This window comes from Dendrobates tinctorius, unplaced genomic scaffold (genome assembly GCF_039654945.1).
Source record: "Dendrobates tinctorius isolate UK_male_01 unplaced genomic scaffold, ASM3965494v1 ptg000079l, whole genome shotgun sequence".
Taxonomy (NCBI): Eukaryota; Metazoa; Chordata; class Amphibia; order Anura; family Dendrobatidae; genus Dendrobates; species Dendrobates tinctorius.
The window spans coordinates 8,381,102-8,407,312 of NW_027361747.1; the positions used below are offsets into that span (position 1 = coordinate 8,381,102).

Below are 26,211 nucleotides of genomic sequence, written 5' to 3' on the forward strand. Positions count from 1 at the left end.
CGCTCATTTAAAAAAATAAAAAACACCCAGAGGAGTACCAGGAATAAAATAAATGCAAGAACTGGCCAGGTACTCTTTAACTAGTTCAAGACCAGGCAATTTACCAGATTCTAAACGGGCGCATTTTGGATTTTTTCGCACATGTGGTTTAAAGGGAAACTGTCACCAGGAATTTGACAGCTGGTCTGAGAGCAGTACAATGTACTGTTCAGAGACCCTGATTCCAGGAAAAAGTCACTTACTGGGCTGCTTGCCGTAGTCTCAATTAAATCACGGTTTTATCATCAGGAGATTATCACTAGAGGACTAGAAAACATGCTGCCATATTTATAAGCTCTTTGTAATCCCACCCCAACTACTGATTGGCAGCTTTCTGCCTATACACAGTGTAAACAGAAAGCTGCCAATCAGCGGTGCGGGCGGGGTAACACAGAGCTTAAGGGTGAGTGCACACAGTGCGGATTCAGCTGCGGATTTTTTCGCGCGGATTTGCAGGTAAAACCGCAGGTAAAGTGATCTGCGGTTTATCTGCGGATTTGCCTGCGGTTTTCCCCTGCGGTTTGACACCTGGACAATGGAACAGGTGTCAAACCGCTGCGGAATACGCAGAAAGAATTGACATGCTGCGGATTTAAAACCGCAGCAAATCCGTGCGGAAAAATCCGCAGCATCTGCACTGCGGTTTTGAAATCCCATTGCTTTGCATTGTACTGTACAATGCCTGCGGATCTGCAGCGGATCCGCAGGGCAAAATCCGCAGCGGATCCGCAGCAGAATCCGCAATGTGTGCACATACCCTTACACTCAGAGAACTTATAAATCTGTAGCAGATAAAAGTGATTTAATCAAAATTGCAGCAAGAAGTCCAAAATATGATACATTGCTGAAATTGAGGTCTCTGCCTCTACATTACACTGATCTAAAAAAAAAAATATTTAAAATATATGTTATATATTTAAAAAAACAGCTTGGGGTCCCCCCTATTTTTGACGTCACTGCTCATCACTGAGTCTGGCTGTGCTCCATTCATTCCCCAGTCAGTTACAATCGGGAAGAACCGGGCAAAGCTCCAGATTAGGCACATCTAATAGATGCGCCTTTTCTGGGCAGCTGGGGGCTGCTGTTTTTAGGCTGGGGGGGGCCCAAGATCAATGGCCTCTTGCCAGCCTGAGAATATCATCCCTCAGCTGTCGGCTTTAGTCAGGTTGGTTGTGAAAAATAGATGGGACCCCACGCCGTTTTTTAAAATTATTTATTTAAATAATTAAAAAAACAGCGTGGGGACCCCTTTATTCTTCACAGCCAACCTGGCTGAAGCTGACAGCTGAGGGATGCAGCCCCCAGCTGTAAGTTTCGTCTGGTTGGTTATGAAAATGAGGGAAACCCCACCTCGAGTTTTCATTCATTCTGCTCTCCTGCTGGCAGAGCAGGAGAGCAGAATTACAGCCACGGTCAGCACCAGCCGCCGGGAACAGCGCTTACTGTAGCGGCGGCCGTCCGTGAGCACGGAGGACTGTGTGAACAGTTCTCCGTGTGCACGTGTGCAGTATGTGTTGCGGGCCGTGTGTCCGTGTTAAAACGGACATGTCAGCGTACTTTGCACACGGACACACAGTCTGTGAAAACACGCTGATAGGTGCATAGACCCATTCATTAGAATGTGTCTATGTGTGTCAGTATCTCCGATACGTCAGAAAACTGTCACTACACGTACCGGAGCCACTGACGTGTGAAACTGCCCTTAAAGTGTGACAAAATGTTTGGATATGCAAATAATTTTTTCATCTTTTTCGTAATACATGGGACTTCATTTTCATGTCATTGTCATACTATTTTTTTTCTACTTTTTTGAACACGGACCGCTCAGATATTTATAGTCTATGGGTGGTCTGGAAATTGCTAACACATGACACTTTAGCTGATTGACATCACATTTTATAGGTAACACCCCCTTATACATCCATATTATACCAATTCTTCAATAACTTTGCATGCCTCCGCTCCTACTGCCTTAAATACCCAGGTCAGAAGAAACCTACCAGAATCCCTTACTTCCAGGAGAATTCATCAATGGCATAAGAGGTTTTCCAACTCTTTCAGTATTCCTGAAGGTCGCCCCTCTTTTGGGAGCCTATTTTTCATTCCGGAACAGTTGGCAATGATGGTTTTAAATTTTGTTTGCTTTACACTAAATCCATAAATCGTATGTAATAATTTCTAGATGATTTCGCTGTAAACCTTTTTTGAAGTTATTATGTGCATTTACCAGTATGAGCAAGAATGACTTACTGCAATGTACCTCGTCGCTCCAGTCATCGCAGTCATTGTATCCATTGCATGTCAATTTCTTGGTTATGCAGACTCCATTGCTGCACATAAAACTGTCATGTTCTCCGCACAATGCTAAAAAGGTAAAAAAAAACCAAGGAACAATTAAGGGAAACAGAAATTATAGTGGTATACCGGTAAAGTCCCTGTTTAAAGGGATGCTCAGGATTTGTTAAATATGGCTGCTGTCTTCCAGAAACAGTGCCGCACTTGTCTATTTATTTTACTCCGTTATATAGTGCTATTAATTCCACAGCGCTTTACAGATATTATTGGTACTGTCCCCCATTGGGGCTCACAATCTAGATTCCCTATCTGGGAGGAAACTGGAGAACACGGGGAGGACATAAAAACTCCTTGCAGATGTTGTCCTTGGTGGGATTTGAACCCAGGACCTCGGCAATGCAAGGCTGCAGTGCTAATCAGTGTCATAACATATAACACCATTTGCCAGAAATGCATCAAAATTGTGGTGCACATTTCTGGCACAAAATACGCCAATGAATATGTGCTGTAAAATTTGACTATGCATTCTTAAAATTAGACATATTTATCTAAAAGTTTGAACCACTTTCATAAATGTGTTGAATACTTGCTTAGCTTAAGTTTGCATGGTCTAGGAATTAGAGAGTTTTGTTTCAAAAAGTTACAAGTTACATAAGTGACAATATTGATTGTTTTATTGATTTTCTTTTTTAAATTACAAGTTACATAGGTTAAAATATAGTTTTATTTTCTCAAAAAGTTACAAGTTTTAGAAGTTGCAATATTGGGTGCTACTTATAAGACGATGAAAGTCTCAGTATTCAGAATTTCAGGGCACTTTTATTAGTTCTTGCAAATACAGTATATAAAGAAAGGCAATACTTCATGTTTCTAATTAAATGACAACATGAAGGAAGAATTATAGGAATTTATCACTATATAATGCTGGTGAAAGTCATTGTCCCTGATAAAGTTAAAAAAACAAAACAAAACTAAGAAATATTTGCTCTTCAAATCAAGGTCAAAGGATCTCATGCAGAACTTTCCAAGGACTTTTGGAACCAAGAATTGGTAAAGAATATCAAGGTTATGTTGTTTTTAAGATAAGATAAGATAATCCTTTAATCATTACAAGACATTTTAAATCATTACAAGACAAATCCAGCAGTTTCAGATCTTTGCCGGAACATGCGAGCTATAAAGTCTGCAAAAAATGATATCTTGGTTCTGACATTGGATGAAGCCATTCATTGCATCTAACTTAGAGGTAACTATGAGTACAGCAGACTATAGCAGCAGAATCCATTGTGTGTAGGCTTTCTTCATTGCTGCTTTTCTTGGTGAAAAAGATTTAAGGCTAGTATGCATAGACAATTTAAAGAGGTTAACATACCAACATTGCAACAATTCCTTAGATATTCCAAATGTAAATACTCCCAGGCTTGCTGTGATACTAAGGTGTAAAGTAAAGCACCACTCCAGCGTTTTTTTTTATTGCAGTGTGTGCAGGATTGGTGCTACTAATCTTAGGCTGGAGTCACACTAACCTGCGCAAAATACGGTCAGTATTTTACATGCGTAATACGGATGACAGACCCCTAAATAGTGCTCCGTATGTCATCCGAAATCAAGGTGTGGTCGTGTATTTTGTGCATGTCAGCATCCGTATGTAATCCGTATGGCATCCGTATGGCGAGATTTTCTCGCAGGCTTGCAAAATGGACATATAATGGAGCCCTATGACAGTTTTAATAAAGAAATGAAAGAATAGATATAGACACATAGAATGCATATATATATATATGTATATATATATGTGTATTCTATGTGTCTATATCTATTCTTTCTTTCTTTATTAAAACAGTCAGTGTGAGTTTACTGTATCGCGCACTGAATTGCCGGCTTTGCTAAAAGACACCTGGTGCGTATTTCTCGCAAGTCACATGTGTGGTCCGTGTGTAATCCGTATTTTGTGCGCACCCATAGACTTGCATTGGCGTATTACGGCCGTAGTACGCTGACAGTCGCAGCATGCTGCGATTGGCACGGAGCCTAGAATACGGATGAGAAATATACGGCTGGTGCGAGGGACCCCATAGAGAATCATTGGTCTGTGTATAATGCGTGCTTTTAGCGCCTCTCACTCGGCCGTATTCCTCGCCAGTGTGACCCCGGCCTCAGTTCCCTTCTCCCATTCTTATAAGTACCAGCTGCCATCTTCAGGCTTTATCAACACTGCTCCAGTCTTTTTCTGCAGTTTGTGACCTGCTGGGCTGCTCCATTGTTTGGTGGGCGACCCAAAAGTCACAACTCAATGTAAGTCTATGAGAGTCAGAACGAGGCCAGAACGAGGCTGTCATAGACTAAAACTGAGAGCTTGTGACCATTACCTCTGACTTCTTCCCGTCAGTCAGAAGTTGTGGTCACAAGATGGGACCAGGGTGGAGCCGGGAAGAGCTGAACATGGCGGCTGGTAAGTATAATGCTAAGGGCAGGGATCTTACTTAGTTGCACCACTTCAGTGCTGAAATAAGAAAAAACAATGGAGTGGTGCTTTAACTCCAATTACATAACTTGGTTTCACTGAAATGTTAAAGGTAATTTTTCTTACTTAAATATATGTATTTTGAGCTAAAACTCATTTTTGCAAATGAATTTAATTTGTAAAAAATTTGCATCGGTTGTGTTCCCTAGCCTCTGTGCAGCATCTTCTATTGCTGGCTGTTGAAGTAATATTTCTAGTGATGAGCGAGTATACTCGTTGCTTGGGTGGTGTCCATGTATTTTGGCGTACTCGGAGATTTAGTTTTCTTCTTATCTGCATGATTTGAGACTTGTAGACAGGCTGAATACATGTGGGAATTCCCTAACAAACAGGCATTCCACACATGTATTCAGCGAGTCCAGCAGCCGCAAATCATGCAGTTGCGTCAACAGAAACTAAATCTCCGAGCACACCAAAATACTCGGAGATCACCCGAGCATGCACAGGGAAATCCGAGCAACAATGCTACTCGCTGATCAGTAAATATTTTTGATGTGGCGGACGGAGGTGAGCGCCACTCATCAGATCTACGTGATTAACTAACAGTCATGTGCCTCTTAATGACCCCGAAGTGTCTGACTCCAACACCCCCCCTCATCGAGACTGAAAACAGAATCTCTGGTTTGATGAGTCGGGGGCCTGTGTGTTTACTGCATTTGAAAATCAATAGCAAGCTTGTAAGCAAAAGAATATCAGTCATGTTGGATATTTATGACTACTCTTATTGTTTTCCCAAAATGATTGCCACCTATGGTATAAGGACGCCATTTATCTTGGTTGTGGGTACAGAAATAAAAGGCACATTAAAACGGGTGTTCCTATCCACAGGTTGATAGAGCTTGAATTTCAAATAGAGGGGGGTATGATCTTTGGGAGATGCAAATATCACAATAATACCCTGTCTCATGCTGCTGGATTCAGTCAGATATTATGCGCCACTCCTTCCATTCACTTCCTTGGAAAACCAAAAATTACCAAGAACAATGCCATAAATGTCTGAAATCGAAATTGCAATTGCAATTTTAATAAATTATGCAAAGGGGATATCAGGTTATAGGATTTTTTGTCCATAATATATAATCAGGAAATTATTTATTTAAAAAAAAATCATTTTTTTGGGTTAACTGCATTTTTTTTAGAAAAAAAGTTGGTCATCTTTCATATCAAAATCTGTGTTTAAAAATAATAGAAATCTTGCACTTTTCACACTGGCCTTTTTTTAAACTCATTCTTCCTATTCTTTACAGAAGACTTTTCAGAGGTTTCGTTATCATCAAAGGCAGGACTGCAATGACAGGTAACATTTCTATATACACCTGAGAGTACAGGATCCACCATACACAATAGGTGATGTCACAGCTCATCACTTTCCCTTCCTTCGCAATTGCCTTTGCACACGCTTATAAGATGCTTGAATACACAAGATTGGGACAGAGTCAGTTTAGTACTGCTAACATACATGTGGATTTCCTGAATGAACAGAAAATGTGTCCAAAATAGCTCCAGAATCTATTTTAAGATTTATAGATGAAAAAAAAAGGAATTTAACATCTAAACCTGACAGAGAGAGGGTCATTTTCTGATGACACATTCCATTTAAGTGGAACCTGTCTGGACAGTAACATTACCTGTCAGTGAAGGTGTTGTAGGACATGGCAATGTAAAACATTATATAGTAACATAGTAACATAGTTATTAAGGTTGAAGGGAGACTTTAAGTCCATCTAGTTCAACCCATATCCTATCCTAACTTGCCCTAATATGTTGATCCAGAGGAAGGCAAAAAAAACCCATGTGGCAACAGTAAGCTTCACATTGGGGAAAAAAATTCCTTCCCGACTCCACATACGGCAATCAGACTAGCTCCCTGGATCAACGCAATATTAAGGAGACTAGTGTATATACCCTGTAATATTATACTTTTTAAGAAAGGCATCCAGTCCCTTCTTAAATTTTAGTAGTGAATCACTCATTACAACATCATATGGCAGAGAGTTCCATAGTCTCACTGCTCTTACAGTAAAGAATCCGCGTCTGTGAGTATGCTTAAACCTTCTTTCCTCCAGACGTAGAGGATGCCCCCTTGTCCCCGTCACAGGTCTAAGAGTAAAAAGATCATTAGAAAGGTCTTGGTATTGTCCCCGCATATATTTATACATTGTAATAAGATCACCCCTAAGCCTTCGATTCTCCAAACTAAATAACCCCAAGTGTAATAACCTGTCTTGGTATTGCAGACCCCCTAGTTCCCTAATAACCTTGGTCGCTCTTCTCTGCACCCGCTCCAGTTCAGCTATTTCTTTCTTATACACCGGAGACCAGAACTGTACACAGTATTCTAAGTGTGGTCGCACTAGTGACTTATATAGAGGTAAAATTATGTTCTCCTCATGAGCATCTATGCCTCTTTTAATGCATCCCATTATTTTATTTGCCTTTGCAGCAGCTGCTTGACTCTGGCCACTAAATGTGAGTTTGTCGTCCACCCATACACCCAGGTCTTTTTCAGAGACTGTTTTGCCCAGTGTTTTACAATTAAGCACATAATTATACAACTTGTTCGTTCTACCCAAGTGCATGACCTTACATTTATCCCCATTAAAGCTCATTTGCCATTTATCAGCCCAAGCTTCTAGTTTACATAAATCCTCCTGTAATATAAAATTGTCCTCCTCTGTATTAATTACCCTGCAGAGTTTAGTGTCATCTGCAAATATTGAAATTCTACTCTCTATGCCCCCTACAAGATAACTTTCATGGCGCCATCCACTGCGCTAAAATTTGACTTTTATTGAGAGGCAATTTAGGCTCACTGTGCACTTGTGAGTGTGTCAGTGCACTTGCAGTCTATTGTTCCTCTTCGCTTCTCCCCACCAAAACTGCCCCCACTCTTGATTGATAGTGCAGAGCAGCGGTAACAACATTTAGTAGAACCTCGGTCTCTACTGTTAATCAGGAAGTATGGGGCGGCACCAACAGAGAGAAGTGAAGAGGAGCCATAGACTGCAAGTGCACTGTGAGCCCAGTTTTATCATTGTATATCATCTTGTATATCAAGAAAAAACAAACTGCAGCACAATGACTCTGCAGAGGGTGCCATAAAAAGATTGATAAATGTTTTACACTGCCCTACCCTGAACTGCCTCTGCTTGTGCAAAGCTAATGTTACTGACAGGTTCTCTTAAGGATAATATGAATTACTAGCAACATTGAGCCCTTCAGTTGTTTTTTCTCATATCTGAATATATGCGATCTTAAAAGTGACATCATATTAAAAACTTTACTCCTCAAAGTCCTCAAAACCATATTCAAGAAGATTATGAACCCTTTAGGTACATCACAGGAAGTAATGCAAAGACAGGAAGGAAAAAATGAATATTCTACTTTTTTCACAAAAATGTTACTTTAGCCTTAATTTTTTTATTTTTACAAGCGTAACAGGAGAAAATGGACACCAAAATTTGTTGTGCAATTTCTCCTGAGTTCTCCAATACCCCGATACATGTTGATAGGCATCTTGAACGCCCAGGTGCATCACAGAAGTTTATAACATAGAGTTGTGAAAATAAAAAGTCAAATTTTTTCTCACAAAAATGTTTTTTAAGCTCAAATTTTGCATTTTCACAAGTGTGACAGGAGAAAATGCACCATGCAATTTGTAGGGAAAAACTACTGTTTGGTCGCATGGCAGGTCTTGGAAAGGAAGGAGCGTCATTTGAGTTTTTGAACACGAAAACTGCTGGAATCATTAGCAGATGCCATGTCGAATTGGAGAGCCACTAATGTGCCTAAACAGTGGAAACCCACAAGTGACCCCATTTTGGAAACTAGACCGCTTGAAGGAATGTATCTCGATGTGGGGTGAGTTCATTGTACCCCTGGGGGGTTAGCAGAAGTTTATAACGTGGAGCAGTGAAAATAAAAAAAAAATCAAATATTTTCCCACAAAATTGTTTTTAACCCCCTTACTTACAATGGACGTAATATTCCGTCCATGTGACCCTGGACCTAATTACCATGGACGGAATATTACGTCCCGGCGATCAGCGGCGCCCACGTGGTGAGCGCCGCTGATCGCGGCCGGGTGTCAGCTGATTATCACAGCTGACACCCGGCACAATGTGTCAGGGGCGGTCATGGACCGCTCCCGACACGTTAACCCCTTGTACACCGCGATCAAACGCGATCGCGGTGTACTGGGGGTTAAAGGGAAGCATTGGCAGGGAGGGGGCTCCCTCCTTGCTTCCCTGAGCCCCCCACACCAGCGCAATGTGCAGCGCTGCTGCGGGGGTCTCTTTCCCTACAGGCCCCCGGATCCAAGATGGCGACGGGGGCCTTCGGGGGCCTGTAGGGAGCTGACTTCCTCACTGCCTGCAAAGCGCAGGCATGAGGAAGTCTGCAGAACTGCCTGTGACAGATTGCTGATCTGTCACAGTGATCTGTGATGTTTACAGATCAGCGATCTGTCACAGGACAGTGATATCCCACCTGGGACAAGGTAATAAAGTAAAAAAAAAAAAAAAAAGTGTTAAAAATAATTTTAAAAAAAATCGCTAAATAAATTAGTAAAGAAAAAAAAAATATTCCCCAATAAATCCATTTTTTCAAAATAAAAAAAACAAAACAATAAAAGTACACATATTTGGTATCGCCGCGTCCGAAGCGACCCGCCCTATAAAACTGTCCCATTAGTTAACCCCTTTAGCGAACCCCTTAAAAAATAAAAATAAAAAACGAAGCAAAAAATGATTTATTATCATACCACTGAACAAAAAGTGCAATAACGCGCGATCAAAAAGATGCATATAAATATCCATGGTACCGCTGAAAACGTCATCTTGTCCCGCAAAAAACGAGCTGCCATACAGCGTCATCCGTAAAAAAACAAAAAAGTTATAGCTCGCAGAATAAAGCGATACAAAAATAATTATTTTTTATATAAAATTGTTTTCATTGCAAAAAACCGACAAAACATAAAAAAACGACCTAAATGAGGTATTGCTGTAACCGTACCGACCCGAGGAGTAAAACAGCCTTATCAATTTTACCGCACGCGGAACGGTGTAAGCGCACCCCCCCAAAAGAAATTCATGAAACGCTGTTTTTTGTTCATTCTGCGTCCCAAAAATTGGAATAAAAAGCGATCAAAAAATGTCACGTGCCCGAAAATGGTACTAATGAAAACGTCAACTCGTCCCGCAAAAAATAAGACCTCACATGACTCGGTGGGTCAAAATACGGAAAAATTATAGCTCACAATATGTGGTGATGCAAAAACTATTTTTACAATAAAAAGCGTCTTTTAGCGTGCGACAGCCGCCAAACATAAAAACCGCCATAAATAGTAAATCAAACCCCCCGTTATCACCCCCTTAGTTAGGGAAAAATAATAAAACTAAAAGAAAATGTATGTATTTCCATTTTCCCATTAGGGTTAGGGCTAGGGTTAGGGTTAGGGCTAGGGTTAGGGCTCAGATTAGGGTTAGGGGTGTGTTGGGGTTAGGGTTGGAGTTATAATTGGGGGGTTTCCACTGTTTGGGCACACCAGGTGCTCTCCAAAGGCAACATGGCGTCTGATCTCAATTCCAGCCAATTCTGCGTTGAAAAAGTCAAATGGTGCTCCTTCCCTTCCAAGCTCTGCCATGCGCCCAAACAGTGGTTTACCCCCACATATGGGGTATCGGCCTACTCAGGACAAATTACAAAACAACTTTTAGGGTCCAATTTCTCCTGTTACCCTTAGGAAAATAAAAAAATGGGGGCAAAAACATCATTTTTGCAGAAAAAAAATATTTTTTTATTTTCATGCCCAGGCGTTATAAACTTCTGTGAAGCACTTGGGGGTTCAAAGTGCTCACCACACATCTAGATAAGTTCCGTGGGGGGTCTATTTTCCAAAATGGGGTCACTTGTGGGGAGTTTCAATAGTTTAGGTACATCAAGGGCTCTCCAAAAGCAACATGACACCCCCAGACCATGCCATCAAAGTCTGCATTCCAAAACGTCACTACTTCCCTTCCGAGCCCCGACGTGTCCCCATACAGTAGTTTTCTCCCACATATGGGGTGTCAGCGTACTCAGGACAAATTGGACAACAACTTTTGGGGTCCAATTTCTCCTGTTACCCTTGGGAAAATAAAAAAAATGGGGACTAAAAGATGATGTTTATGGAAAAAATACGATTTTTTTATTTTCACGCCCGGGCGTTATAAACTTCTGTGAAGCCCTTGGGGGTTCAAAGTTCTCACCACACATCTAGGTAAGTTCCTTGGGGGGTCTAGATTCCAAAATGGTGTCATTTGTGGGGGGTTTCCACTGTTTTGATACATCAGGGGTTTTCCAATCGCGACATGGTGTCCGATCTCAATTCTAGCCAAAAACGTCAAATGGCGCTGCTTCCCTTCCGAGCTCTGCTATGCGCCCAAATAGTCATTTACACCCACATATGGGGTATCAGCGTACTCAGGACAAATTGCACAATAACTTTTAGGGTCATGTTACCCTTGGAAAAATAAAAATTGGGGGTGAAAAGATCATTTTTGTGGAAAAAATATGACTTTTTAATTGTACCGCTGTACGTTATAAACTTCTGTGAAGCCCTTGTGGGTTCAAAGTTCTCACCACATATCTAGATAAGTTCCTTGGGGGGTCTAGTTTCCAAAATGGGGTCACTTGGGGGGGGTTTCCACTGTTTAGGTACATCAGGGGCTCTCCAAACGCGACATGGCGTCTGATCTGAATTCCAGCCAATTTTGCATTGAAAAAGTCAAACGGCGCTCCTTCCCTACTGAGGTCTGCCATGCGCCGAAACAGTGGTTCCCCCCCACATATCAGGTATCAGCGTACTGAGGACAAATTGCACAATAACTTTTGCAGTCCAATTTCTCCTGTTACCCTTGGTAAAATAAAGAAAATTGAACCTGAAGTATTTTTTGTTGTGAAAAAAAGTTAGATGTTCATATTTTTTTAAATGTTCAAAAAAATTCCTGTGACGCACCTAAAGGGTTAATAAACTTCTTGAATGTGGTTTTGAGCACCTTAAGGGGTGCAGTTTTTAGAATGGTGTCACTTTTGGGTATTTTCTATCATATAGACCCCTCAAAGTGGCTTCAAATGTGATGTGGTCCCTAAAAATAAAATGGTGTTGCAAAAATGAGAAATCGCTGGTCAATTTTTAACCCTTATAACTTCCTAACAAAAAAAAATTTTGGTTCCAAAATTGTGCTGATGTAAAGTAAGCATGTGGGAAATGTTATTTATTAAGTTTTTTGTGTACCGTATCGCTGTGATTTAAGGGCATAAAAATTCAAAGTTGGAAAATTGCGAAATTTTCGAAAGTTTCGCCAAATTTCCGTTTTTTTCACAAATAAGCGCAAGTTATTTGAATGCAATTTTACCACTAACATGAAGTACAATATGTCACGAGAAAACAATGTCAGAATCACCGGGATCCATGGAAGCGTTTCAGAGTTATGACCTCATAAAGGGACAGTGGTCAGAATTGTAAAAATTGGCCCGGGAGTTAACGTGCAAACCACTCTTGGTAGTAAAGGGGTTAACCCCAAATTTTGCATTTTAACAAGAGTATCAGAAGAAAATGCACTATACAATTTTTTGTGAAATTGCTCCCAAGTAAGCCGATACCCAATATGTGGAGGAAAACTACTGTTTGGGCGCACGGCAGGGCTCAGAAGGGAAGGGGATTATTTTTGCATCGCTTTATTCTGAGAGCTATAACGTTATTATTATATTATTTTTCTGGTGATGGAGCTGTATGGCAGCTTGTTTTTTGCAGGACAAGATGACATTTTCAGCGATACCATGTTTATTTACATTCATCGCGTTTTATTCCACTTTTTGTTCAGCGGTAAGATAAAGGATAGTTTTTTGCCTTTTTTTATGGTGATCCCTGAAAGGGTTAACTAGTGGGACAGTTTTATAGGTCAAGTCATTGCAAATGAACCAACCAAATTTGTATACTTTTTTTCATGGGTACAATACATATATATGTGTTATTTGTAATCTTTTTACATTTTTTTTTTTACTTTTTTTAAATTGTTTTACTTAGTCCCTCTATGGGACTTTCACTTTCTTCCGTATGATAGCAGTTAGGACGGGGTCACACTAGCGAGAAATACGGACGAGTGCGAGGCGCTAAAAGCACGCATTAGACACGGACCAATGATTCTCTATGGGGTACCTCGCACCAGCCGTATATTTCTCATCCGTATCCTATGGTCCGTGCCAATTGCAGCATGCTGCGATTGTCAGCGTACTACGGCCGTAGTACGCCAATGCAAGTCTATGGGTGCGCAAAAAATACGGATTACACACGGACCACACGTGTGACCTGCGAGAAATACGCAGGTCTTTTGGCTGGTGACAGGAAATGGGCCAATCCATCATCAGGAAGCCTAGACATGTAAATGAGCTCAAAAAGCGCTCCAGACATCCAGGAAGTACGCCTCCAAGGAGTACAGCAGCATCATGGCGTCCACTTACATTAATGTGGAAATGTTAATAGTCCTGTGCAGGAGCGTCCCGAACTATGGGACCAACATGATGCCCATTATGCCAACCAGGCAAGAAAGGAGGCGTCATGGAGGCGTATATGTAGGCAGATGTTCCATGACTTTGGTGATCGGCCATGTGAGGAGCAGCAGAAAATTCGTAAGTACAAGCCAAAAAATGAGTAAAAGTACCGCACAACAAAAAATGAATATAGAATCAGCACCCCCCCCTTCCTGTTCTTGAAGTTTTTTCCTCATGAGGCCGTTAGATTTGGATGTGACACGTGGTTTCACACAGCCATAATTTGGGTTTAGGCCACAAGCTCCTCATCCTCCTAGACAAACAAATTATTAAGTGTAGCTACACTTAATAATATTTTTGTCTAGGAGGATGAGGAGCTTGATACATCAACTAAAGAGACCCTGTGTATCTGCCCAATTAGATATGCCACCATGGGTAGAAAGCACACCCCAGAAGGCCCCATGCCAAACTACTGGTAGCAAATATGACTTATCAAATATGTGAATTTGACAATATTTCCTGTCACATTGCAGTGGATGATGTGATGAGACACAGGCAAAGCATCCGGGACCAATACCGCCGGGAACGCCAGCAGCGGTCCAGGAGTGGGGATGATGGCTACGTGAAACGCAAATATATATATTAGGACCGCCTCTCCTTCCTCTCCCCAATTCTGGATCTGAGACCGTAAGTAGATACCTCACACCACATTACACAGATACTTTACAGGGCCAAAAATAGGTATTTATTTTTGGCTCTGTTCTATTTCTTCACAGAACTCAGTCCAACCTTACAGACAGAGGCACTTGCTCGGAAACCGACCCCATCATTGATCCTGGGTTTGCAGGGGAAGAGGTGGCTGGCCCATCTTCTCCCCCTACTAGGAGCAGGGGTGAGGAATCAAGTCAGAATGTTCCATTGTCTGCGCCCCCAAAGCCCACCACCAGGACCATTTGGTGCTGCTGCTGCATCAGCAGAGGATCAGGGCAATATCAGCAGCAGCCCAACTGGCCACATCCGGGGCCCCCCTCAGCCTGCTGCCACATCCCGGTGAGGAAGAAACCGAAGACGGCAAATACCTGCCCCTGATACCCGCACTAATGTGGACACTGTGGTCCTCAATTATTTAGCCAGAGTAAACACTGATGATGGGGAGGAGGCATACTCTCGCAACCTGGCCAATTATCTCCGTGCCCTTTCCCGTGAGGTCAGGCTCCGTATTAGAGGATGCTTTCAGATCCTGCTTGATGCCTGCACATACCCCAATACGCCCTACGAATTATTTGAATATATTGAGAGGTGGCAGCTTTCACCAAGAAATCTCATGCGCCTTAGGCACCCCCCACAAATGCAAGCTCAAGCAGGATCTGAGGATCCTCAAATACGTGGGCCTACACCTCACCCCCTTCCTCCCACTACCCAACCTTCAATTCAGCAGCCACAAATGTCAGTCTCTAGCCAACCCCACCAATATGGCCACTTGTTCCCACCCAGTGTTGGAGGCTGGTCCCAACCTGGTTGGGGACGATATGGCTATATTGGTGGGTATGAGCCACGTGCCTACCACAGCCAACAAGATGCCCCTCCCCATTATCACTCTGGCCAGTACCCCCAACATTCCCAGATGGCAGGACAATTCCCACATCATGGGCATCAGTATGGCCCCACACAGGGCGATGTTGGGCACAGTATACAGCAGCAACCACAAGCTGCTCTTCCATGTTCTCCTTCCCCTACGTATGAGAATTTATAAGTATGTGGCCACAATCAGTCTGATGGCCGGACATGTCTAGTGCGGTTTCACTGGTGCTCCAAATCCAAAGGAAAAAACAGGTGTTCTCAATCACCAAACTTTGTTTAAAAATTGAACATTCACATTTTTCCACAATGTTTTCCAATCATATTAATAATCCATCATGACAGGCAAGGCACCTCACGCCTTTCAGACAGATATTACATGTCTGTCCAAAAGAGAATATTTAACCGCGCTATACTGTAAAGTCAAAGGATGAATATACACTACTCACTTGCTAATGCCTAGGAAAGGCGACCAGCCTTCATAATATCACGCTCTCTCTATGTCTTAACAAGTGAGTATTGTTTTTTCATCCTTTCACTTGACCAGTATAGCATGGTTAAATATTGTCTGTTCTACAGACATCTAATATCTGTCTGAAAGGCGTGAGGTAGCCTTGCCTGTCATGGTGGAATATTAATATGATTGGAAAACATTCAGATGAAATGTGAGTGTTATCTTTTAGCAATAATTTTGGTTCTGGAGAGCACCTCTTTTTTCCTTTGTATTGAAATATTCTCATGCAGCAATGTTGTTATTGCCTAATGTTTTTTTGTGTTATGTCATATAATGTTACTTTTCAAAAAAGTTTTATAATGCAAAAAGGGCAATTTGGCCCATTGCCAAACTTTTCATATGGCAATATTATGTTTGCCTTTAAGGAAAAAAAAGGAAAAAGGCAAAACTAAAAATTTGTCTACTACAGTTAACGTCTCTGTGATTTCTCAAAAACCCTGTCAACATACTAACATACGCTAACCAATGCAATGAAACAGTCATAGAATCAGAAGGGGTTGAGTTATATATATTTAGACACACTTAAAGAAACAAATTATAACATAGACACAGCATGCTCTTGCCAAGAAGTTGCCCCCTCAGGTGAGATAAAGTAATTAGTGAAAATATCACGCACTTTGAGGCCATAGAGCGCTCTACGTTGAGGGTTCATAGGTGGTCTCACCCTGCGCACATTGTCCGGCCTACGCACAACACCAGCAAAGGAGGAACAATCATGTATCCTGGTGAAGTTATGAAGAACCACACAGGCTTTCACAACTTCATTAACATTTTGTTCACTCAACTGAATGGCAGACTGGAGTACCCGCCATTTGGCACAAAGAATGCCAAAGGAACACTCCACCAGTCGCCTAGCACGTGATAGGCGCAAGTTAAAAATTCTGCGCCTGTGGTCAAGGTTGCACCGGGGATATGGCCTCATGACATTGCGCGATAACTGAAACGCCTCATGTGCCACAAGGACATAAGGGACTGATTCTTCAGTGGAGCCTGGTAGCTGGCGTGGTGGTGGTAGATCCAACTGGTTGGTGCGTAGCCGCCGAGCCATTATGGAAGTATTGAAGACTCTAGAGTCTCCCGTCCTTCCATAGGCCCCAATGTCAACAATTATAAACTTGTATTGAGGGTCTGCCAGAGCCAACAATACAACAGAAAAGTATTGTTTATAATTGAAGAGTTGGGAGCCAGAGTTCGGTGGCTTACGCACCCGGATATGTTTGCCATCCAGGGCCCCAATACAATTAGGAAACTGGTATTCCTCCTCAAAGTCCCTTGATATCCTCAACCAGTCTTCCATCCTGGGCTCGGGCATGACGACTTGATGGAGTCTTGTCCAGATTTCACTACTTGTTGACCTCACTATGCCAGAAATGGTAGATCTTCCAATGAGAAACGCATGATGGAGGGCGGCATAAGACAGGCCAGTGGACAGGAAGCTGAAGAACAACAGAAATGGATAATTTTAGAATGCATAAAGTCCAAAAACATCAGTTACATGCCGACCAAACTTGGTAGGATTTGAGATAGAATAACACAGACATATTTGGTTGCACAATGACTAAGTGATATGGAGTACATATTAGACCTAACATTCTGGTGTGTAAGTTTAACCATATTTGGACTAAGATGAGGGCATTAAACTTAGTCCAAGAAGGCAAAAAAACATACTTTAGCCCACACATTATGAAAATAGAGAATGTGGTTGTGTAGTACATACTGTATTGTGAGTCGAAGTCGCTCCTCTGCAGATATTGCTTTGCGCATCCTTGTGTCCTGAAAGGTTATCCCAGGGCGCACTGTCTCCAAGAGTCGATCAAATGTGGAAATGCTCATGCGACAGTATTGGTAAAATTTCAGTGGATGCTCCCGCAAAGAATAGAGGCGGTGAAAATGACCTCTTGTGAGTCGTTGCCTCAAAAGTGGATGGACCCACATGCGTCTCCTCCTCCGCGGATCCACTATCACTGGGTATGGTTGCCCAAAGCGCCGTGACAAAAGCCAGTTGAAGAGAACCTGCTCAGTTGTATTGAAACTCAGACCCTCTGCCATGTTACACATACAACACCAACACACCTAGTGAAGGCAAGGTCACAAATGGACAGAATGGAGGCAGCCACCTGTTCCTGAGCCAATAAATAGGGTGCAGGCTAATGATTTAAATAGTTTGCAGGCCTCAAAACCGTTAAATGTCCATTTTGCAAGGCTGCAAGAAAATCTCGCCATACGGATGCTATACGGATTACATACGGATGCTCACATGCGCAAAATACGCGACCGCACTTTGCTTACGGATGACCTACGGAGCACTATTTAGGGGTCATTCATCCGTATTACGCCTGTAAACTACGGACCGTATTTTGCGTCGTTTAGTGTGACCCCAGCCTTATAAAGCATTACAATGCTTTATAAACTGTCAGTTTTGCACTGACAAAGGATTGTTAGATCATGCCCTGAGCATGGTCTAACTTGCTAATCCTGGTTACCAGGATGTCATCATGCCGACGTTGGGTCACCATGGCAACGACCAGCCCCTTGTGATGACATTGCTGGGGTGCCAATCGGAGGGCAGAGGGAGCCCCCTCGCGCTCTCTGCCTTCTAAATCAATAGATCAATATCGATAGCAGCATTTAGGGGGTTAAACTGCCTTAAGCAATGCTGGCACAGCTCCTAGCAGTGAGAGCTGGTGTCAGCTGTCAGCAAAATTGCCAGGATGTATGGATATGTCTGAGGTTGTGAAGGGGTTAATGAGCCTTGCTATATGACTTAGGCCGGCATCACACTAGAGAGGAATACGGACGAGTTAGAAGCGATAAAACAATGCATTGCACACGGACCAATGATTCTCTATGGAGCAGCTCCCATCAGTCGTATTTTTCTCTTGTATTTTCTATGGTCCGTGCCAATCGCAGCATGCTGCGATTGTCAGTGTATTACGACCGTAGTACGCCAATGTCTATGGGTGCGCAAAAACATCGCATTACACACGGACCACCCGTGTGACTTGCGAGAAATACACCAGACTTTTCCTGGTGACAGGAAATGGGCCAATACATCTTCAGGAAGCTTAGACATGCAAATTAGCTCAAAAAGCGCTCCAGACATACAGGAATCACGCCTCCACGGAGTACAGCATCATGGCACCCTACCAGAATCTGAATGTGGAGCTGCTAATTGTTCTTTTGCATGATCGCCCGGAATTATGGGACCAACGGGATGCACATTATGCCGACCGGGCAAGAAAGGAGGCTGCATGGAGGCGCATATGTCACAAAATGTTCCCTGATTTTGGTGATCGGCCACGTGAGGAGCTGGAGAAGAAGCTCATCTGAGTATTTCCGGTGCATTCTGGGAAGAGAAGAGTCGCCTTAAGCTGATCGATCGCTGGGACTTGCTGGGTCTCGCTGTTTGAGGACATTGCAAAACCAGGGATTGGAGAAGCAGGAAGCTCATCTGCATATTTCCGGTGCATTCTGGGAAGAGAAGAGTCACCTTAAGCTGATCGATCGCTGGGACTAACGGAGCGCAAGTTTCCACCCATCATAGACTGTATCTGCAATAGCAATATGGAAGAGAAGAAAATCCACATGGTCACCTGCAACACATGCTACATGTTTAGGGATCTTCCGGCCCAAAAACTCAACTTTACCTGTCCGAAGTGCAAACTTGTTGCCCTCTTAGAGGAAAAGGTGCAGGGACTGGAAGAATAGCAACATTGAAGGTAATTAAAGAACATGAGGACTTCTTGGATGAAGCAGAAGCAACCATTCAGGATACGGAAAGTGAGAAAAGCTTCAGAGCACATACAGAGGCTGAAAAGTGGAGCCATGTGACGAAAAGAAGCAAACGGATCAAGTGTTCATCACCACCCACACAGCTGAGCAACCAATAGGAAGCCCTCATGCTGGAGAACGAAAATGGCACAGCTCAGGATGATACCGTATCTACAAGAGAAGACACACTATCAACAAAAGAAGTTACTCTGTCAACAAAAGCGGAAACAAATGACACTCAAAAACACTCACGAGCAACAAGCAGTGCGTCCGGAAAGAAAAGTAGAGTGGTAGTTATGGGCGACTCACTACTAAGAGGCACGGAGGCAACTATCTGCAGGCCGGACATAACCGCACGAGAAGTATGCTGCCTCCCAGGAGCAAAAATCAAGGATGTGGTCAACAGGACACCAACTATCCTCAAATCCAAGGATGACTACCCTTTCCTACTGATACATGTAGGCACAAACGACACGGCAAGAAATGACCTACCAACTATCTGCGAAGACTTTGAAATTCTGGGGAAGAAAATAAAGGAACGGAACGTACAGGTTGTTTTCTCATCAATCCTCCCAGTCGATGGTCATGGCATCAGAAGATGGAATAGGATACTAGAGGTGAACAACTGGCTACGACGGTGGTGCAGGCAGCAAGGATTTGGATTCTTGGACCATGGTGTGAATTACCTCTACGATGGACTTCTCGCAAGAGATGGGATACATCTCACAAAACCTGGGAAACACACATTCGCCAGAAGACTTGCCACACTCATCAGGAGTGCTTTAAACTAGAAGAGGGGAAGGGAGGAAAAACAGCAGACAAGAACATGCAGCAGAAGGACAAACTAATCAAGGATACTAGATGTGGTAAAGAGGACCCAAGACAGGGTACTCAGAAGGAAGCTAAGAAAAAGGAAGCAAAACTTCTTTCCTGCATGCTGACCAACGCAAGAAGCTTGACCAATAAGATTGAAGATCTGGAGTTGGTAATGTATGAGGAAAAATACGACATAGTAGGAATAACTGAGACATGGTTAGACGACAGCTATAACTGGGCGGCTAACTTGCAAGGATATGATTTGTTTAGGAGGGATCGTAAAAAAAGGAAGGGGGTGGAGTCTGTCTATATATAAAGCCCACACTAAGAGAAGATATATAAGAAGGAAATGAAGAGGTGGAGTCTCTATGGGTGGAGATACAAGGAGGGAAAAGTAATAAAATCCTGATAGGGGTTTGTTATAAGCCATCAAATATAAGAGAAACCACTGAAAATGTATTATTGAAACAAATAGACAAAGCAGCAAATCACAATGAGGTGATTAATATGGGGGAATTCAACTACCCCGACATAGACTGGGAAACTGAAACCTGCGTATCTCAGAAAGGAAACCAATTTCTGTCAGTGACCAAGGATAATTATCTGTCACAACTTGTGCAGGGCCCAACTAGAGGGACAGCCCTTCTGGACTTAATTTTAAGCAACAGGCCAGATGGAATAACAGAAGTACGAGTCGATGGGCACCTAGGGAACAGTGACCACAATATAATACAATTCCACTTGTCTTTCAGTAAGGTGCCCTGGAAGGGGGTTACAAGAACGCTGAATTTCAGGAAAGCAAAGTTTGATCAGCTTAGAGAGGACCTTCGCCGAATTGATTGGGACAATGTCCTCAAAAATAGGAGCACAGAAAATAAATGGGAAATATTTAAATCAGTTTTACACACCCACTGTGAGCTAGCCATACTGTACAGAAATAAAAGGGCTAGGAACAGGAGAACACCAATGTGGCTAAATAAGGATGTAAAAAGGGCAATAAAGAACAAGAACAAAGCATTTAAGAAGCTAAAACAAGAAGGCAATGAAGAAGCATTAAAAAGTTATAGGGAAAAAAATAAAATGTGTAAAAAAACAAATACATTTAGCAAAAAGTGGAAACTGAGAGACTCATTGCTAAGGAAAGTAAAACAAACCCCAAACTATTCTTTAATTATATAAACAGTAAAATAATTAAAATTGATGGTGTCGGCCCTTTAAAGAACAATGAGGGTGAAATCATAGAGAGCGATATGGGAAAAGCAAATATTTTTAAATACTTTTTTCTCAACAGTGTTCACACAGGAAAAGCATTTGCCAGGGGAAACGCAGAGTGATAATGTAAACTCCCCATTAAGTATTACCTGCCTAACCCAGGAAGAAGTGCAGAACCGCCTTAGTAAGATTAAAATTGACAAATGGCATTCACCCTCGGGTATTAAGGGAGTTAAGTAATGTGATAGACAGGCCTCTATTCCTTATATTTAAAGACTCTATAGAAACAGGGTCTGTTCCTTTTGATTGGCGGCAAGCAAATGTGGTACCGATATTCAAAAAGGGGTGTAAAAGGGAACCTGGAAACTATAGGCTGGTAAACTTAACATCTGTTGTGGGTAAAATTTTTGAAGGGTTTCTAAGGGATACCATTATGGAATATCTCAATGTTAATATATGTTTAACTCCATATCAACATGGATTTATGAAGGATCGCTCCTGTCATACTAACCTGATCAGCTTCTATGAGGATGTAAGCTCTCAAATGGACCAAGGAGAATCATTAGATGTCATTTATCTCGACTTCTCTAAAGCATTTGACACTGTCCCACATAAAAGATTGGTAAGTAAGATGAGAAAGCTTGGGCTAGGGGAAAATGTGTGTAGATGGTTAGGTAGCTGGCTTAGTGAGAGAAAACAAAGAGTGGTTATTAATGGGGCATACTCAGATTGGGCCAGGGTTACTAGTGGGGTACCACAGGGTTCTGTATTGGGCCCCCTACTATTTAATATATTTATTAATGATCTAGTGGATGGCTTACACAGTAAAATATCAGTATTTGCAGATGATACAAAACTATGTAAGGTAGTTAACACAAAGGAGGACAGTTTGCAACTACAGACAGATTAGAGTGAATTGGAGAATTGGGCTGAAAAATGTCAAATGAGGTTTAACACAGATAAGTGTAAGGTTATGCACATGGGAAGGAGAAACAGATGCTACAATTACTTACTAAATGGGAAACTGCTGGGGAAATCAGACATGGAAAAAGACTTAGGCATCTTAGTCAATAACAAGCTAAATTGGAGTGCCCAGTGTCAGGCAGCTACAACCAAAGCAAATAGGGTCATCATGGGTACTCAAGAAAGACATTACTGAACTTGAAAGGGTTCAAAGGCAGGCTACTAAAATGATAAATGGAGTTGGTTCACTACAATACCCAGAAAGGTTATCAATAGTGTTGAGCATTCCGATACCGCAAGTATCGGGTATCGGCCGATATTAGCGGTATCGGAATTCCGATACTGACTTCCGATACTTTTGTCATATCAGATTCCGGAATCGGAATCGGAAGTTCCCATCATGCTATGAGCCTGCTTGCTTTGATTAAGCCAATGGGAATCCTCCGAAGTGTGGGCACATCCTGTTAGGCATGTAGGCATGTTAACTATTGGCATGGCTGTGATTGGCTGCCGAAATGATGTCATGATGCACTATAAAAGCCACCGCAGCCGCCATTTCTGGTTCACTCTGCTGTGAATTCAGTTAGGGACAGGATGCTGTAGAAGACTGTGAGGGACAGTTAGAAATAGCGATTCCACCAAACTTCTAGTGCTTTACCCAGGCTACATAAACCACCACTGTAGCCTTCTTTGCTCTAGCAGCAGTGTTCACAGCTGTCTGCAAGGGCTGTGTGAGTGCAGCTCACGCTGTGGAGTGGGTCCTGCAGCCACGTCAGGCTGTAGGCCACCCAGTGTGATCACTGCTGCCTCATACATCTTTTAATTTTTGAGCTGCATTTTTTACATAATTTCAATCTAGTGTGCTTCCATCCGTATCCATATACGTTGGTTGCAAACACTAGTAGTAGACAGCGGAGCCTTTCTGCAGCCTTTCATTGCTAGTGTCCACTTTGCTGCACTGTTCACGGCTGTCTGAGAGGTCTCTGACTGTGTGTGAGTGCAGCTCACGCTGAGTAGTGTGTCCTGCAGCTACGTCTGGTTGTAGGACGCTCAGCGTGTCACTGCCTCACACATTTTTCTTTTATTGCAGCTCATTTTTTCTTCTATTAGTGTGCATCCATCCGTCTCCATCTACGGTGGTTGCAAACACTATATAGGAGTACACAGCGGAGCCTTTCTGCAGCCTGTTAGTGCCAGTGCCCACTTAGCTGCACTGTTCACGGCTGTCTGAGAGGTCTCTGACTGTGTGTGAGTGCAGCTCACGCAGAGTAGAGTGTCCTGCAGCTACGTCTGGTTGTAGGACGCTCAACGTGCGTCACTGCCTCACACATATTTGTCTTTGAGTGCAGCTCATTTTTTATTCTCCTATTAGTGTGCATCCATCCGTATCCATCAACATTGGTTGGTTGCAAACACTATATAGGAGTAGATAGAGGAGCCTTTTTTTCTGGCTTGTGCCCTGCCGGCGCAGCCAGATTAGTATTACCCAATTTTTTTGGAGCCTCATCTTTTGCATTGTAGGTTACCTGCCTGCATTGTAATAGCTCCAAAAAGTTGGTGATACTATCAGTTTCAATTCTTTGTTCACATACTTTGAGTTTGTTTCCAACAAAGAAACCACAAAAAAAGTCCACCAAACACTACATTTGGAACTTGTGTAGGCCACATCAGCTCCTATTAAAGTGTAGTCCACACACACACACTTCATAAAATTAGTGTTTCTTGTACCTGTAACCAGCTGTTCAGGAATAAGCACACTAAGGCCCCCCTTTGTACTTTTCTGCCTATCTTAAGCAGTCTGGCAAGATGAAGAAGGCAGGGAGTAAGGCGCGTGGGCGTGGAGTTTCAGCAGGGAGAGGACGTGGGGATTCTGCAGGGAGAGGACGTGGGGATTCTGCAGGTAGAGGACGTGGGGATTCTGGGCCTGCTGCGGGCACCAGTGGATCAGCATCCCCCAGTTTTAGCAGGCAACAGTCCTTTATGCGCAGCTTTGTAGGACCTCAACGAACCCCACTGCTGCGGGAGGAACAAATTGAAGCCGTTGTCGGATGGATGGCAGCTAACGCATCGACTTCAATTACTTCCACATCTTCTCAGGGCCAGAGCACCGAAGAGCAACCATCTGTCTCTTCACCACCTGCCAAAGTGCCCAGGCCGTCAGAGAGACATGGACAGGAGCCATCACAGTCTCTACTTCTGTTCTCGGAATCTGTTGGCTTGGAAAGAGGGGGCCAGCCAAGCAGCATTCCTGAATGTGAAGAAGAGGGAGTATGCAGTGATGCGCAACTTCTTTGTCCCTCTGAATCTGAAGAGGCGAGTGGGCCAGTGCCTATGGTCAGCACACCTCAGTACGCATCAGATGATGACGAGACTCAGTTGCCACTTTCTGGTGCGTACGGTGCTGGCGAGACAACCCCGGAGAAGCAGCTGTTTGAAGAGGGGAGGGAAGATGATGAGGTCCTTGACCCATCATGGCGTGAGGAACAGGAAGGTGGTGGGAGCAGCTCGGAGGAAGAGATTCCCCTACCGGCCAAAACAGGAGGCAGAGGGAGGGGGAAGACTTGGTTGCCTGTACCCTTCACTTCGGCACCCGTTAGGAGCATTCCTCATTCCAAAGGCAAAACGGGCGCTCCCAAGAGTTGCAGTGCGTGGTCCTTTTTTGACACAGTTGCAGATGACATTTGCTTTGTCAAATGCAAGCTGTGTCATCAGATAGTCAAAAGAGGGAGAAATGTCAGCAACCTCAATACCACAAATATGTGGAAACATGTGCGCACCAAGCACGAGTTGGAGTTGCAGAGACACCCTGAAGACGCAGGCCAACATACAGCACCACCTACCACCTCTTCAGTTCGTGTTGGGGCCTCTTCCTCCAGCTCACGCACTGCTGGTTCGGCTTCCTCACAGGATCGCCAAGGAAGAACCTCTGCCACTGTTGTCCGGAGACCCTGTCAGATTCCACCCATAGCAGCACGTTCCCATCCATCACAGCCATCGGTAGCACAGGCATGGGATAAAAGGCGCCCTTACTCGGCAAACCATCCCCGAGCACAGTCTCTGAATGCTGGCATTGCCAAACTTCTGGCAGTTGAAATGCTGTCATTCAGGCTGGTGGACACTGACACCTTCCGGGACTTAATGGCATCGGCAGTCCCCCAATACAATGTGCCCAGCCGCTTTTATTTCAGCAGGCGAGCCGTCCCTGCCCTGCAGAAACATGTTGAGGGCAAAATAAAACATGCGCTACTAAACGCCGTTAGTAGCAAGGTCCACCTGACCACTGATGCGTGGACCAGTAACCATGGACAGGGACGATACCTTTCCCTCACTGCCCACTGGGTCAATGTTGTGGAGCCGGGTACAGATCTGGAGAGTGGCGCTGTACGTGTTCTTCCAACGCCACGGATTGCAGGACTCCAGTCTGTACACATAGACTCCTCCTCCTACTCAAGTTCCTCAGAAACAGCAGAGCAGGAGCCTGTTACGACCGATATGAGCACAGCCATGGCCAAACGTCAACAGGCTGTACTCAAATTAATTTCTTTGGGGAATCGAAGCCACACAGCGCAGGAGCTCTGGAATGCTATCAAGCTGGAGAGCGATGTGTGGTTTGGGCCAGCGAATCTCCAGCCGGGCTTGGTAGTGTGTGACAATGGCCGAAATCTGGTGGCAGCTCTTGGCCTAGGCAACCTCACACACATCCCATGTCTGGCACATGTGCTTAACTTGGTCGTGCAGAGCTTTCTGAGGGACTATCCGGATCTTGATGCACTGTTGCACAAGGTCCGCATAGAGTGCGCTCACTTGCGGCGTTCCAGCACGGCAAGATCGCGCCTCGCTGCTCTGCAGCGACGATTTGGCCTTCCGGAACATCGCATCATATGTGACCTACCCACCCGGTGGAATTCAACGTTACACATGTTGGAGCGGTTGTGTGAGCAGCAGGCAGCAGTCATGGAGTACCAGC

General features: G+C 43.5%; 1 protein-coding gene across 2 annotated transcripts in view; it reads right to left on the reverse strand.

Annotated features, from left to right (window-relative positions):
* CORIN (corin, serine peptidase) overlaps positions 1–26,211 on the reverse strand; it is a 562,174-nt gene that overhangs the window by 178,097 nt on the left and 357,866 nt on the right. For both annotated transcript variants that reach the window (XM_073583463.1, XM_073583464.1), the window contains exon 6: positions 2,290–2,403. In XM_073583463.1, the coding sequence (XP_073439564.1) occupies positions 2,290–2,403 (114 nt within the window). The remainder of the gene's footprint in view (positions 1–2,289; positions 2,404–26,211) is intronic.